At 34.7% G+C, this 17,453-nt stretch overlaps 1 protein-coding gene across 1 annotated transcript in view; it reads left to right on the top strand.

The window, feature by feature from the left end:
- Nucleotides 1-966, top strand: part of TAFA2 (TAFA chemokine like family member 2) — a 434,053-nt gene extending 433,087 nt beyond the window's left edge. The window contains exon 5 of the mRNA XM_054580022.1: nt 151-966. Within this exon, the coding sequence (XP_054435997.1) occupies nt 151-162 (12 nt within the window). The 3' untranslated portion in view covers nt 163-966. The remainder of the gene's footprint in view (nt 1-150) is intronic.
- The last annotated feature ends 16,487 nt before the right edge of the window (nt 967-17,453 follow it).

The following is a 17,453-nucleotide window of genomic DNA, read 5'->3' as shown; positions in this document are numbered from 1 at the left end:
TGAATATGGTAGTCTCTTAAAACTCAATAATTTCATATAGCAAATACCAACAGTTTGAATTACATATTAATTTCTAATATTAAATTGTGTTTGGAGTTTCAAAAGTATAGCTATTTTGTGAAATGATTTTATTTTCTTCTTCCTTTGTAGGTAACCCATTAACTAAGAATAAATCAAGGGATCCTCAAGGCTGATTACATTGAACATATGCATAAAAACTTCACCTCAGAAGTTTTCTTGAAGGAAGATTTTTATACTGCTCAGAAGAGGCACTCCAGACTCTTATTTCCAAGGGATTTCATGGCTCGTAATCAGCATTTTCTTGAAATCAAGACTTACAAAAAGTCAGAAATGAACTTCTATGTCATGAAGAGTTCCTCAGATTTGAACTGTGTTCAGCTTGTAAAATTGCACTTGCTATAAGAATCTGAAGTCGCCATCTGAAGAGTTGGTGTTTCCGGGTATGTCAGAGACACTTGCCTTTTGGGCTCTCGGCTCCAAATGTGACTGCTTTTCTTGTTTCTGAAAGTCTCCCAAGTGCACTGGCCTTCTGTCATGGATGTGTTCCTGGGTCTGGTCCTGTGTTCAGTGGCTAGTGGGACTGTATATGGCTTTAGTGACATTTCCTTTACAAACTTCTCCTCTGGCATGGTGTGGACTGAGATTATTTTATTTGTATCCTAATCTTGGAGCTCTGAAAGCCTACATGTTTTAACATCTTAAAATTGCTTTTGTTAAAGGAATGGAAAAATATATCCAGTGATAATAATTATTGTTGGCAAGTAATAGTTACCTGAATACATCAATCACATAAGAATGTATAGACTAGCTGACATGTTTCCCCAAGGCTAACACACTACTGCAGCTCTCTGTCAGTTAAATAAGTAGTAGTTAGAACTGAATTACCGTTTTCATTATATACTATTTTGTACCTCTAGAGCACTCTCCCTTTCTGTTTTTTTTTTAAAGTGGGCTTTTTCTTTTTTTCCTTTCTGTGTTTACTTTTTTCTTTCACAGAAATCAACAGTGAGCCAAGTATTTAGGTAGCCTTCAGTTTTAAAAATTGCCAGGGATGCATGTGGATTTCTGATTTCTTAGCTTGAAAGTTATTCACATACTTAACATTTCTTCTAATGTTTTTTTAAACTGCCCTTTCTATCTCATTTTAAAAGACTGTCTCTTGCTCGATCCCAATGACTGTTTGAATGCTGTTTGTTCAGTCTGTTGATAAAATAAATTGTTCATTTTCCTTGGTCTCAATATTACAAATATTTGCTTATAGTTGTCCCATTCCAATGATTTCTTAATTCAGTTTTTGCCCACATTTTTTTGGTAGTCATTTTAACATTTGTGGTTTTCAGTTCTACAGGAAAGTTTTATAAATATTTAAAGGCCTTAAACACGTATGTACCTTTTTTCCTAAGTTATTACAGAATGTATAATTTTATACTACATTTACTTTGTTTCATTTATGATGTGAAGGGAAAGAAGAATGGAAATTGCAAAGCCATTCTGTAATAATATTGTGCAAATCTTGCTTGAAGGAATGTAAACAGAGGGATGTTTGTGTTCTGCACATCTTAGGCTAATAGGAAGATACTTCATAATCATCCTATTAAGAGTTCCATCATGTAAGAGAAGGTGTGGACACCTTTTGTATTTCTGAAGCTCACTGACATGGGCGATTAGGTATATGTTGGTTTCCATGATGGAGGCTGAGACAGTCTGGAGACCTTTGGTCTGTTAGTTGGTAACAACTTTCAAAGACTGATATATTATCTAGAATCTTTTATGGGCAGAAGAATTAAAAGTGTTAAAATTTGTTCAAAATTAAATTAGTAAAGTATGCTTTTGACATTGAACTAAAGTATACTGCCCTACAAGTCAATGAAATGACTTCCTCCTTTCATTTTAATTATGCATAAAACTAATTAGATGGTCCACATGGATTTTTGCAATGGTTCAATACTGTATGAAGTTGAAGACAGGAATAACAGTTATGCTGGAGTTGCTGCATTAATTATATCATTAATATATTTGGAACAAAGAAGAAAACCGTATTATTTTGGAAATCATGAATTTGTCCTAGCTTTGTTGAAATTATAGATCATGCCTCTCATTTATTAAACTGTCCTTTAAAACAACACTGAAAATTCTGTATTATATATAAGTGTAATACATGCATATCAATAGAAAAAAAATAAATGGAATTTCAAATATATTAACTAGATTATCCCCAATAGATTAATGTTGTGACTATTCAGAAAAGGTTAATAAAGTTGGGATATAAAATGGACTCTCTTTCATGAATTATATTTGGAGAATGTTTTCTAGTGTTTTATTTTAAAAGCACTTCAGTTACAGTGGAGGAAAACCTCTGAATTCATGTGGAAACTGACATAAATTCTTCAACCTTTTTAAATAAAAATCCATGGCAAATCTCACCATTTACACAGGTGTCAATATTTGATAGCTTAAGATTCACAAGAAGTTATGAAAATAGCACAGGGACTCTGTGTACTCTTTCTCTCTCATCCCCCAGTGATAACATCTTATAAAACCATGATATCATCAACCGAGGATTTGACTTTGGTACAATAATACTATTAACTCAAATACAAACCTCCTTCATATTTCACCAGTTTTCGCATATGCTTTGTTTGTGTTTGTGTGTGTGAGATCTTACCCTTTTTGAGTAACTTGGTACCTATGCACTGTAGTTTGCCAGGATGTGGTTTAGGGTGTGAGTATGCAACAATGAGTAACTGATCTGTGATAACTTTTTGAGGTTCTCTGTTTTTGGAATAATATCCTATAGGTTTATTTTCTTTATTTTTATATATTCTTGTTGCCTGAACATGAAAACTTCCAGTTTTAACACAAGACAGTACAATTTATGATTTTAAGTTTGGAATCAGTTTTAATAGGTAGGAGAAGATCTGAGAATGTGTGTTTCTGGATGAGTGATCCTGTTCTTTATTTGATCAGCAAGTCCTTTGCTACTGTACAATGCTATACAGGTGGATTGTGATTTTTTTATGATGCACGATAGCTAATAGCATGATTAAATTGGACTTCTTAAAAGTTTTATTTTCTCACTTTATAGATGATATGTCAATCTGAAAAAGCAATATATGCAAAGATATCAAATAGTATTTTTCATCATCCAGCCCTTTCTCATTTTGATTCACTTCAGTTGAGAGAATTAGAATGATAGCAGACACTTTAGAGAAACTGAAAAATTAGGGAGACATATATTGGGCATCTCCTTCTCCCCTTAACCACACAGAGAACTCATAGAACATGACTATTTGTATCAAGGTAAGAGTTTGCCTGTCTGCCTTCCTTTCTTCCGTTCTTCCTTTTGCCTTTCCATCCTTACTGTTGTTTTGCATATAGAATGCTTTGAGAAAGTAAGGTAGCAGATTTCTTCTTTATTGCATTGACTTGCACTGTAGGAGACTATAAAAAGTAGTGTAGTATACAATTATCTGACATTTAACACACCATCATTAAATTCTTACCAGGCACAAGGATACGAGATATTTGGCTATATTGAATTTTGGAGTTAGCTGAATCTTAGCCTTAAAAATGGCCTTTAAATTCAATTCAATAGATATTTTTTCAGTGTCCTATATGTGTACTATGCTAACCAATAGAAAGTGGGTACACATAAAACCTATAGTATTTCATATTCCTTTTGACTTTTTTTTATATCTGATTTTCTTCATTATGTTGCAAATTACTAAATAGTATGCACTATATCTTAAGAATTTTTTTTCTGGAAGGTCTTATCTGTTATACAACATGGTTGAACTTTATTCTGAACGTTATATGAGCAGGGCAATGCATGTCCAAAGTTGTACTTTACAGGTTTTAGAAAAAAGGTGATTGAAATTGAGCTTGAAGAAAAGTTAGAGAGGACTAAAATAATCTAGGGCAGCGCTAATATGGGCCTGAGCTGGGCTATTACACTGAGGAGAATGTGAAACAATGGGTATCAATCCTGGTTCCAATTTAAATTGGTTGAACATACTAAAAATTATCCATGTGCTATTCAGCCCTCTGAGAGTCTCTTAATCTAGGACAAGAGTCTGGGCATAGGTATTTTTTTTTTTTTTTAAAAAGCTCTCCAGGTGATTCTAATGAATATCTAGGGTTAAGAACCACTAATTAAGAGTTTCACCAAGGTAGAAATCAGGAGTTGGGTGAAAAGATTACATGAGTGAAAGGGAGATGTGGAAGAAAACTTTGGAAGATTCTGAACTTCCTAAAGTGGGATAACAGAGCTCCAGTTAAGTATAAGATAAAAACCTGACTGAAAAACAAACTGTGAGTGGCAAGTGGAGAAAATGAGTTTATTTTTTAAGCATATTGAGTTTAAATTGCCAATGATACATTCAAAAAGGTCATGTCAGATAAGAAGTGAACAGGTTTTATTGGAATTGTAATGAGAGACTATTGTTGGTCTTGAAAAAAAACAGTTTCAATGAAGTGCTTATTGTAAAACTGAGATTTCAGTGGGTAGGAGCATGAACAACGGGTGTGAAAGCAGAAAGAGCACAGGTAGGCTTCCTGTTCCCTGGGGGTTGAGAAAGAGAGGTAGGGTGGTGGTTATGCAGGGGAGGCAGAATTGAAAGAGTGAAGTTTTCTTAATGTAGGAGGAATAAGTATATGCTTATGTATGCTGCAAGGGAGAGAGAAGAATGGGATTAAAAATTTAGGAGTGAATAAAAATTTGATGAAGGCAGGGGTATCCTCATAATGTATGAGGAATGAGCAGGACCAAATCTATAGAAAATCTACTGGGATGTGAACAATGGGTAGGCACTTGATGTTTAGGTCTTTGGTGACCTTCAACAGACTAGTGCTGGTGTATGATAGACACTTAATCAAAGAATCAAAGAGCAATAATTGGAGTTGATTTGTACATGAGTGAGTTTCCAGTTGTACCTGGGCTACTGAGACTTAGAAAGTTAATGATTCCAAGACTATAAATAGATAAGCAAGAGAAAAATTAACGTAGTCTCAGTATCCTTATTTGTAAAATGAAAATACCTCACAGGATTATTTTGAATAATTAATGAGTTAATATATGTATAGTGCTTAGCATAATATCTAATGCATGGTAAATATTAAGCTAAATGGTGGTTCTTCAACTGTGGAAGATGTCACAGTTTTGTTTACTCTGTAATCATGTAAAATCATGGTGACAGAAAATAATATATATGATATAAAGGAAATAGGGCCTGGTTGGTATATGTGTTAAATAGAAGAAGAAAATATAGGGGCATTACATTAAATCATTTTTTTTCCTAAAATTGAATGGTTACAGGTAGGTAAAAGAATAACCTTTTTGACAGGAGAGGACAGAATGGATTATAGGATGAATACAAGGATTTAGCAGAAAATGAGAAAATGATAAAGGAGGTGATAAATTAACATCCTGGAAGAAGAAATAGGTGGAGCTGGGAATATTAAGTGGAAGTGTTCATGTGGGTAGAATAACATTTCTTCTGTGAGATAAATGAACAAAGGTGAGTGAATCTAGAGAGAAATTTAAAACTGAGGCCAAGGGGAAGAATGCTAGGAATAAGGAGGGATCCATTGATTTATTAACAAATAGTTTTGTTCTCCTTCCATGTGCCAAGAAATGTGTTATATGCAGGAAAAAAAATAAATGGTAAGCTTTACCTACTTTTCAAACAATATCCTCCTGCTCTTTATCTTAAGAATCTTTAAATAAATTCCCCAGATCACTGAGGTAGCATAGGGGGAAGAGAGAGAGAGAGAGAGAGAGAGAAGCTGAAAGTAAAATGGAGAAATCAAGGAACAGGGAGGTCCAATTCTTCCTCCAAAAAGTCTACTGTTTTGATGAGAATGGGCCATATTAATAATTGGAAACCTCAGTAATCCCTGAGTATGTTATAGAAAACAGACTTTAACAACTAGTTTATATTCTTTATTAAGGGTCTATGTTGGATTTTTAATTTAAAATGGGGTTTTCTGTTACTATGTTTGTTCATAAAGAGAAGATTTGTTAGTGTGATTTATCAGTTCCCCACCACTGTGTAATATGCAACTCCAAAAACAGCAACATCAAATAATTATCTTCACTTATTGCTCCCCAGGCTATGGGTCGGCCTGTTCTACTGAGGGTTCTACTGTTCTTGGTTGGGCTCACACCTATGTCTGCTGATAGCCATATTGGGGTAGGCAGTGCTGAATTTGTCTGGTCTTTCTCACAGGTGTCTGGGATATCTGGCCAAAAGCTGATCTAAGGTGACCTAAGCTGGAACAACTGGGCAACTACCAAGTGGTATCTTGTCCTCCACAAGGTTGGCTTGTTCTCATTGCAGAGGAGGCAAGGTTTTGAGATAATGAAGATAGACAGCCTCAGGCTCAGGCTCAGAACTGACACATGCTCACTTTGGCTACATTCTGCGGCCAACTAAATCACACAGCTAGCTCATGTGCTGGGGTGGAGAAAGGGACCCTGCCTCTTGATGAAAGTTGGCTAGAAGAAAAAATTAAAAATTGGGGCCATTTTTCAACCACTCACCACTACTAACTTCATGTTAGTTTTACTCAATACAATATAAAATTCAGTACAAACTTTGTCTGCTTATCTGAGTAATACTCCCAATCTTGTTATAATTTTGATACACATCAACTCAAAATTCCTCAATGGCTCACCGCTGTCCTCATATGTAACCTATACTCTGTATCAAACATAAATGACAGTCTGCCGTCTGGTCCCTGGCCACTTCTTCACGCCCCTGGTGCTCCTATGGTGCCACTAATCCGGTCACACCGAAGTCCTTGTTTGCAGTTTTTAGAACATTCTGCTTCTACAAACACGTCTTTTGTCTCTGAAGCTGGGCCAGCCTTCTTTATCTTACTCCAGCTGTCCCAATCAGCTCTTCCTCATATGTGTAAGTTTAAATGATTAAATTCTATTGATTAATATTTCCACCGTGAAATTAAGGGGATACATATTGAGATATAATCACAAAATTACTACTGGTAAGATAGTTTTGACGGTCTTTCTAAAATCAAACTGTCAAGGAGGACTTAGTTTATGATTCTTCCAAGGTTGGGTTTTACTAAGTATTTAATCTTAGTTATATATTTTTTTCTGTTGATGTTTTACAGCTGAGATGAAAACATTTTACATAAATTTTTTTTTAAAGCTGCTTGTGAGGAAATGATCTGTATTCCATTCTGAAGTCCTCCTTTGTTTGTTTGTTTGTTTGTAAAATTCTATAAGGCAGAAAAATACCTTAGCATTTTCCTTCAGAAGGCTTGCCTTGGCCAAGTCTCCTCTGACCCCCACAGGTGACTTACGGTGACTTTTCTGTGTTCTCATTGCTTCCCTTTGTAATGCTTATTTGCCTGCTGTCTAGCTAACTTCTGCAATTCTAGTCTTTTCCTCTCTGTAATCTTATTGTGTAACAATGCCTGGGATGCAGCAGGCAACCAAGACATTGCTTATTAAATGCATCATTCCAGAATTTAATATGTATTGTATAGGCACATTAACTAGTATGTGAGCTTGCTTCTTGTTGACTTAGTCCTAACACTGAAAAGCTGAATGTCAGCTGTTAGAAAAGATTCTGGCAAATAGAATATGATTGTGATTTGCAGTGCAAATCTCATGTGAACCTTGTTTGTTTTCTGGCTGATAGCTTAATCTCTTGTACTATGCATTCAAAATGTCATAGCTAAACAATCCAAGGGATTAAATGGCTTCTCATAATTTCCATGCTGCTAAATAGCAGAAAGGTTTTACCTAATCACTGTTGTCAGTCTTTGCTGGTGAGTTCTCATGGAAAACATTTTCTTTCATTTAAAAAAAACACACAAAACTTTGAAGCCTTAGGACACATACTTAAATTATAATTTAAGACTTGTTTGTTCTGGAATATATAAACAGTTCATTGCTATTTCATTGTCAGCAATTATTTTACTAAAAATTTCAATATTGGTCAACTTTTATTTTCACTTTCAATGCTTTATTTGTGAATGTCTTCTATGCTTATTTTGCAAAATTGATCTTAGAAATTTTTAACTCTATGGTGTTCCCTCATGATAGCTAATGATGTATGTTGCCAACATCTCTAAACACTAATTAAGGCACTTAAATATTTTTGTTGGCTTAATTATTTCTTGTAGCATTCCTGATGATGTTATATAACTCATTTCACCCTCCTCATTTCACCTCTGACTAAACTTTAAACCTCTTTTCTTGTCTTGTCATTCCTACTTAGTTTTCAAAAGTTAAAATTGTCCATTTTCTTTTTTAAAAGTTCATTACAGTATCTGGTTTCAAAGAGAACCATGTAGCTGTTGTAAAGGGAGGGTATGAGGTATCTCTTTGTGTCTCTTACAGGTTTACTGAGAAAGAATACTTAAGAATGGATTCTAGATAATTACTTCTCAAAGAGCTTTGAAAAATCCAATTACAAGATTTCTAATTTAAGTGGAAAAGTGGAGAAAAAAAAAGTTTCAGGCTCACATAAATGCAATGTGCTATTTTGCAGAATATCGAGTCCATCTTGGGAGTTTAACTGTGGGAGGACTTTGTAACAGCACCGTATAACACAATTCCACAGATAGCATTATGATGAATCTCTTGTATGTGTTCATTTAATTTCAGGGGTTGCTGCACTGAACAATAAACCAAATTTGAGAGACTGAATCCAGATATAGCTTGTCACTTTCTTTCCTGGTCAGTTCAATCAAATGTCATTCTTTTCCATTGAATATGGACAGGATGAATTTTCAAGTAAGAGAAAATTCAACCTGAGTGACAGTTTTCCCTTTAAAGTTACTTTTGTTTGATTTCATTTTTGTTCATCTTTGTTGTGAAACCACACAATGAAATGGAAATCGGGACATCAATTCTACTGCTGCTTGCTGCTTCTGACTTAGTCTTTTGGATCAGTGAAGCTAGTTGCTTCCTATGTGCCCCGTGGGCTTGTTTAATGTGGGCACTGAGGTTCCAGGGATCACCATTTACATACACCATTATGTGAATGTCAGTCCCCAGAGTTGTGCAATGTTCCTCAAGCACAACTGTAAACAGAAGCTCTACTGAGTCTCCCCATTGTGAAAGGGGTATTTGCCTCCTGCTTGGTTTCAAAGGAATACAGAAACTAAGAGTGACTGAAATTTTTGATCTATGATTTAGGCAGTATATGAAGGCCCTGCAGAGAATCCGACCACGAACTAAGGTGTGACCTTGAGTAAACAAATTATTAACCTTGTTAAGCCTCAATTTTCTCATCTGTGAAAGATAAATAATAATATCTTGCTGCCCAGGACTACTGGAAAGATTAAGTGGAAGACTAGTTAATTCTCTGCAAAGTTAAAACTGCTAGGCAAATACGTTCTAATATTATTTTCATTATTAGAATGTGCTAGTGAAGACACATGGTCCTTGATGCTTTGATGAAGTCCATATAGCATTTTTTTTAATCAGTGACAGCTCTAACATTACATTGTTAATTAAAACAAGGTCACATCACACTGTGGTTCTTTCAAGTTTTTAATATTGTAACATATATAAACATGTTATCTTTTCAAAGTTCATAGATTTGAGCTAACATTGTATTTGTATGGCATTTATATGCTGGTCTGAGCATTGAATTATAATATATTTGATCTTCTCACTCCTAATTATAAATGTGATTATTTTTCTTCAAAAGGTCCTATTTAAGTCAGTTAGCAGTAACATTTTAAAGACAAAATTAAAATAATAAGGATGCTTAGCATCACTAGCCATCAGAGAAAAGCAGATCAAAACCACCATGAGGTACCACCTCACACCAGTCAGAATGGCCATCATAAACAGATCAACAAACAACAGGTGCTGGCGAGGCTGTGGAGAAAAGGGAACCCTAGTACACTGTTGGTGGGAATGCAGACTGGTGCAGCCACTGTGGAAAGCAGTGTGGAATTTCCTCAAAAAGCTGAAAATGGAACTGCCTTTTGACCCAGTGACTCCCCTCCTGGGACTATACCCTAAGAACACCAAAATGCCAACACAAAAGAACCTATGCACCTCAATGTTCATAGCAGCACAATTTACAATAACCAAGTGTTGGAAGCAACCGAAATGCCCATCAGTAGATGATTGGATCAAAAAGTCATGGTACATATACACAATGGAATACTATGCAGCAGAAAGGAAAAATTACTAAACTTTGCGACAGCATGGATGGAACTGGAGAGCATTATGCTAAGCGAAATAAGCCAGGGGGCGAAAGACAAATACCATATGATCTCACCTATAAGGGGAACCTAACCAATGATACAAAGATGCAAGGAAAATAAGACCAGCAACACTGAAAGGAAAGGAAATCAACAGAGACAAGAGGGAAGGATGGGCGGGGGGGCGGGGAAAAGGAAGGGAAGGGGAAAGTCAAAGAACATATAGAAAGGACTCATGGACAAAACCAAAGGGGAAGAGCTGAGGGAGGGAGGGAGGGAGGGAGCAAGGGAAAGTGGTGGGGGGTAGGCAGAGACAAATGTATTTGAAAAAATAAATTAAAATAGCTTTTTTTTAAAAATAAATTAAAAAAAAATAGCTTGTTTAAGTATTTGCTTCACAAACATTCATTTGAAGGTGACTATATGTTATGTATAGTTTTAATCCCTTTACAAATTTTAACTCATTTAATCCTCAGAGACTCTTCATGTAGCAGGTACTATTACTGGCTGTGTTTTGATGATGGGAAACTAAAGCAGCAGTGGTTAAGTAATTTGCACAGGTCACATAGTAAGTGGTAGAGCAGAGTTATAGGTTAGAATATACCGCCTTTTTGTGCCCAAACCCAGCCGTTACTATTCTTTCAATCTTGGAAATCAAATCTATATTTACTATCCCTGGTCTTCCAGTGCTTCTACATTATTCATGATTACACAGTAATTAGTATTCAAGGATTTAATGCTGCCATCTCTGAATTGTTGTAATAATTCTGAGAGATGGTCCATGGGAACTGGAGGCATGAATCCACTAAAAAAATCTCCCTATACATGCATCTGATACCATGTTATTTATGTTAATTACCCCTCAGTCTTAGAGAGTGATTCTTTTGGGGAGAGTAGGCAGAAGTAAAACAGGAATCAAGGAAAGATTGTATTTTAAAACACACCTACTACAACATTGGACCTTTGATTTATTTAATTTCATTGGGTTGGCCAAAAAGTTCATTTAGTTTGTTCCATATGATGGCTCTAGTAGTCCTTAGTTGTCTTTAACTTCACTAGAAACAATTTTGTTAGATTGTATTGTGACAGCTATCACATCAGCATACATTAAAAAAACTTATCAAAATTGGTGAATTTTTGTGCAGCCATTTAATATTGAAGATGGAAAAAGAGAAGCAACATTTTGAGCATATTATGCTTTATTATTTCAAGAAAGGTAAATATGCAACTGAAAAGCAAAGAAAGATTTGTGCAGTGTATGGAGGAGAAGATGCTTTGACTGATTTAATGTGTCAATAGTGGTTTGCAACGTTCCTTGGCACTACAGACATTTTGGCCAAATAATTCTTTGCTGTGGGACTGTCTTGAACATTGGAAGATGTTTAGCCTCACCCCTGGACTGTACCCTCTAGAAGCCAACAGTGGGAGATGGCTGACATTCTCGAAATATCCAAATCAATAAAGTTATTGGTGAAAATGAAAACATTTGTCTCTTATTTAACAGAAAAAACTAAATAGATTTTTTGGTCAACGCAGTATTCGATGCTATAGTCATAGGAGGGTGTGTGTAATCACTGTAAATTTATAGGGGATATGAACTCAGAGGTGTAACTATCTCAGGAGTAAAAAATCAGTTAAGTGAAAGAGCTGAATGCCAAATCTAATTGTTTACAAACGCCAAAATACTTATATTTCACATTATATTTTTCAGTATCCTCTCAACCACCATTTAACATGGCATCTCACAAAAACAGATCAATTTTGGTTTTCTTGTAAGAAAAATTAAAGAGATTATTTTGTTTTCCAAGAATTTCCTGCTTGTCCCAGTTCTTGATGTCCACTTAATATTTATACGAATCCAAATTAAACAAATCTTTATTTACTGTGACCTCATTTTTTGCACGTATCTTCTTTTAAAGTAATTGTACCTCATTCTAGAGCTCTCCATATAGCCACATCAATATTTTCAGGTAAATTCTTTTGCCCCATTTTGAATTGCTCAATCATTCTTGAATCAACTTTTCCTTTAGTCTACAGGGATCAAACAATATCTTTGATTAAGGATTCCTAAAAACAAGCATTCATCCACTCCAAAACAGATTTGGATCTTTTTATTATATTTAGAACGAATCCTCTCACTCTGGACTCCTTCAAAACACAAAATAAGAGGATTGATTGGAGTTTTGAGTGTTGTTTTCATGTAGAATCATAGTTATTGGGGTTAAAAACTTATAATGTTTGGCTAATAGTATATTTTGTTTATTTCATGGAGGCTCTCCTTGAAAGATAATGATTATTTAGAGTAACATGAGGCCATTCTATTTTTAAAAAAACCAGATTCTAATTTTGTAGGTGCAATAAGGCAAATACAAGATTCTATGACATAAGATCTGCTATCATTTCATTTGGATCCTTAGTAATTTCTTACATGATAAATTTATAAAATAAAATATATTAAAATATTTACTCAAAGATTCATGCTAAGTTAAATAATTAAATAGAATTAGAGATGTAATATTTGAGGACTCAAACAAAATTACAAATGAAAGAGGATCCATTACAACAGATATCACAAAATACATGGTCCAGCAGAAGTAATGCCTGCTTGAGTGTGGTTGGTAGGGTGATAATATGGGTGTAAAAATTTACAGTTTTAATTTGAACATTTCCCCTAAAATGTCATATGGTATGCTTGAATTTGATAGTTATGTTACAGAATTACGTGCTTATGATTTTTAATAAAAAGATTTTGTAATAAAAATGGGCATTATTTGTACCAGGCCCTGTATATAGAATTATAAAAGGCTAATATGAAGAACTATATACCAACAAATTGGACACTTTGAAGAAATGGATCAATTCCTAAAAACATAAAACCTACCAAAACTGAAATGGAAAATATGAACAGACCAATAACTATAATTAGATTGAATCAGTAATCTAAAAACTTCCCCCCAAAACAAATGTTATGGAGGAGTTGGCTTACTTGAATTATAACAAACATTTAAAGAAAAATTAATACATTCCTCAAATTCATCTAAAAAAAGAGGAAATGCTTTCAAACACATTTTACAAGGCCAACATTACCCTGATTAAAAAAAAAACAACCCCATAAAACCCAGAAAAAGACACTACTAGAAAAGAATAGGCCAAAATGCCTGATGAACATAGATGCAAAAAAATCTTAGCAAGTAATAGCAAACCAAATTCAACAACACGTTAAAAGGATCATACACCAAGGTCAAGTGGGATTTTTCCAGGGATGCAAGGATGGTGTAATATCCTCAAATTAATCACTGCAATATAGCACATTAACAAAGTGAAGGATTCAAATCATATGATTATCTCAAGAAATGCAGAAAAAGTAAATGATTCAATTCAATATTCATTCATGATAAAACTTCTCAACAAAATGGATATAGAAGGAACAGACATACTTCAACATAATAAAGGTCATATATGACAAGCTCATAGCTAACATCATAATCACTAGTGAAAATTTTTAAGTTTTTCCTTTAAGATGAGGAATAGGACAAGGATTCCCACTATCACTATTTCATTCAACCTTGTACTGAAGTCCCAGACAGAACAATTTGGCAAGAGAAAGAAATAGAAAGCTTCCAAATCAGAAAGGAAAAAGTAAAACTGTCTCTATTTGCAAATAACATAACATTATATGTTAAAAACCCTAAAGATTCCACTATAATTATTAGTTCAGTAATGCTGCAGGATACAAAGTATACAAAATTAGTTGCATTTCTATATACTAATAATGAAATTCTAGAGAGAGAAATTAAGAAAAATGTCCTATTTACAATTGCATTAAAAAGAATTCCTGGGAATAAGTTTAACCTATAAGATGAAAGACATGTATATGAAAACTATAAGACAATGATGAAAAAAAATTAGTAATCAAAATAGCATGGTACTGGAATAAAAACAGATACAAAGATCAATGGAACACAGTACAAAGTCTAGCAACAAACCCAAGAATATATGGTCAATTAACTTGTGACAAAGTAGCTGAGAACACTCAATTGGCAAAGGATAGTCTCTCCAATAAATGGTGTTGGAAAAACTGGACAGGCATAGGCAAAATAATGAAACTAGATCTCTGTCTTACACTATATTCAAAAATCAAATCAAAATGGATTAAAGACTTGAGATAAAATCAGAAACAATAAAATTCCAGAAGAAAAGTGGGTAATCTCTTTGACATCAGTCTTGGCAATGATTTTATAAATTTGACACCAAAAGCAAGAGCAATAGAACCAAAAATTAAAAAGTTTTCAAGTCAAGGGACATGTATAAAGGACCCATGGACAAAGCCAAAGTGGGAAAGGATTGAGGGAGGGCGAAAGAGGAGGGGGGCAGGGGAAAGTGGTGGTGGGAAGGTAGAGACAAATGCATTTGAACGATAAAAAAATAAAATAATTTTTAAAAAGTGGGATTATATTAAGTTTAACAACTTTTGCCAGAAAAGAAAATCATCAACAAAATGAAAAGGCAACTATGTAATGAGAAAATATTTCCAACTTTTGTACCATTTACTCTTGAGCAATGCAAGGGTTAGGAGCACCCATCCCTCATGCAGTTGAAAAATCTGTGTATAACTTCTCACCCAAAACTTGATCATCCCTCAATAACCATGGGAGATATCTAAATCTGTGAATGCTCAAGTCCCCCAGGTTAAATGGCAAGATCAATGCATATAGTTGGCCCTCTACATCTGTAGTCCTTAAGCGTGATTGAAAATACTGTTTGGTAAAAAATTCACACATAAGTGTACTGGCACAGTTCAAACCTGTGTTGTTCAAGGGTAAATGATGTATGATTAAGAGTTATATTCAAAATATATAAAGAATTCATACAACTTAATAGCAAAAAAACAAACTGCAATTTAAAAATTGGAAGAGGAACTGAATAGACAATTTTCCAAAAAGCACATTCAGGTGGCCAACTGGTACATGAAAAGGTGCTCAACATCAATAATCATCAGGGAAATGCAAATCAAAACCATAATGAGGTATCACCTCACACTTGTTAAAATGGCTGCAATCAAAATGACAACAGATAACAAGTGTTTGCAAAATGACAACAGATAGCAAGTGAAAAAGAAAACCCTTGAGATCTATTGGTGGGAACACAATTTGATGAAGCCACTATGGAAAACAATATGGAGATTCTTCAAAAAGTTAAAAATAAAAATACTATATGATTCAGCAATTCCACTTATGAAATCACTCTGTGGAAAAGACAGCTGAACCCTTATGGTCATTGATACATTATTTACGATGGCCAAGACATTAAAACAACCCATGTCCATCAATAGATGAAAGGATAAGGAAAATGTGATATAAAAAAGAAAGAAATGTGGCCATTATGACAATATACATAAATCTGAGGCATTATGCTAAGTAAAATAAATCAGATAGAGAAAGAGAAATACTGCATGATCACTTACACATGAAATCTAAAAAAAAATATGAACTCATAGATACAGAAAACAGATTGGTGGTTACCATCAGTGGGGGTTGGGGAGGGTGGGCATAATGAATGAAGGTGGTAAAAAGGTATAAACTTCCTGTTTTAAGGTAAATAGATCCTGGAAATATAGTATACAGCATGGCGCCTATAGTTAAAAATATGGTGTTGTATATTTCAATGTTGGGGACCACTTTGTGTGGTATGGGGAACTGTAGCCCCGTGTGAGCCAGGCCTCGAAAAAGTGCCTGTAAGTCTCAACCAGACAGACATGACCCAATACTAACACTGAGGGTCCCTGGAAGATCTGGCCCAAAGAATGCATTATATATTTACTGAAGCTTGCTCTGCATAGTACTGTTCTGATGAGGAAAAATCAGGTGCCTGACATCAAGGCTGGAAGAAAAAATCCCTGAGTCCTTGGACCATGCCTTAATGACCATTTGGCATCTGTATGTCTGACAGACCGTAAACCAAGGCTGATCTATGTGTTCCTTTTGTTGTTATCTGCAGGCCTCTGAAGTAGATTGATAAGCTTTGCATGCAGTATGCTGTATACCCCTATGCATATTGTGCTCAATAACAGCCATTTCAGAGAAGGGCTTGGGGCATTCTCCCCTAGTGGGAATTGCCACCCCTTTTTCCTGACAGACCAAGAGTGTCTGGAAAAAATTATTTCCTCATCCACAGCAGCTGGGGGGACTCTACAGGCCGAGGGGTCCCCTCATTTCAACATTGCTAAGAGAGTAGATTTTAAAAGTTTTCATCACAAGAAACAAATTTGTAACTATGTATAATAGATGTTAATTAAACTCATTCTATTCTGGTACTTACTTCAAAATACATATATCAAATCATCTTATGTACCTAAAACTAATAGAATGTTTTATTTCAATTATGTCTAAACAAACTACAACAACAAAACCATAGTAAAACACTAAAAATTCCAAGTATAAAATGGGGCAAAAACATGAGTATTTCACTAAAAAGAATATGAAATGACAACTAAGTACATGAAAACATGTTCAAAATCATTAGTTATGAGGGAAATTGAAACCACAATGAATATCACTACACACATGTTACTATGAATACAATAAAAAAAGATACTAGCAGGTAAAAGTGGGATGGACTGCACCAATGTCCGTATTCTGGCTGTAATATTGACTATAGTTTGCAAGATGTTACCACTGGGAAAACTTGCTACAAAGTACAGGGGCTCTCAATTCATTATTTCATATAACTGCATATTAATCTATAATTGTTTCTGTAAAAATTTCCAACAAAATGGAATTATAATATATAAATCACCCCTCTGAGAAAGCCCCTCTAATGGTCTACTACACTTCAAATAAAATAGAATAAATGCCACATTCCTCCCTCTTGCTGTTCCCTTTGTCTGGAAAGGTCTTCCTTCAGACCTTCACTTGGTTATCTTCCTCCTTGTCATCCATCTATCTTCTCAAATGTTTCTTCCTAATGGACACCTTTTCTAACCACCCTGTCTAAAGCAGGCTCTTCTCTGTCCATTCATTCCACCACTTAGCTTTATTTCATTGCCCTTAAAGTTTTCATCAAAGCATGACATTTTCTAGTTTAATTACATACCTATCTATCTTGCTCCCTCTTTGGACTCAAAAGTAAACCCATGGAAGTAAGACTTTATTTTCTTTAGGATGGTTTCTCGAAATCCTAAAATAGTGTCTGGCAAGTAGTAGATGCACATTCCTGTTTGTTTAAATGATAAAATGGAA

This window comes from Pteronotus mesoamericanus, unplaced genomic scaffold (assembly GCF_021234165.1).
Source record: "Pteronotus mesoamericanus isolate MK-2021 breed Mesoamerican mustached bat unplaced genomic scaffold, CSHL_Meso_final contig_56, whole genome shotgun sequence".
NCBI lineage: Eukaryota > Metazoa > Chordata > Mammalia > Chiroptera > Mormoopidae > Pteronotus > Pteronotus mesoamericanus.
Note: the sequence above shows the minus strand (reverse complement) of the source record. Positions and strands in the feature narration are given on the sequence as shown.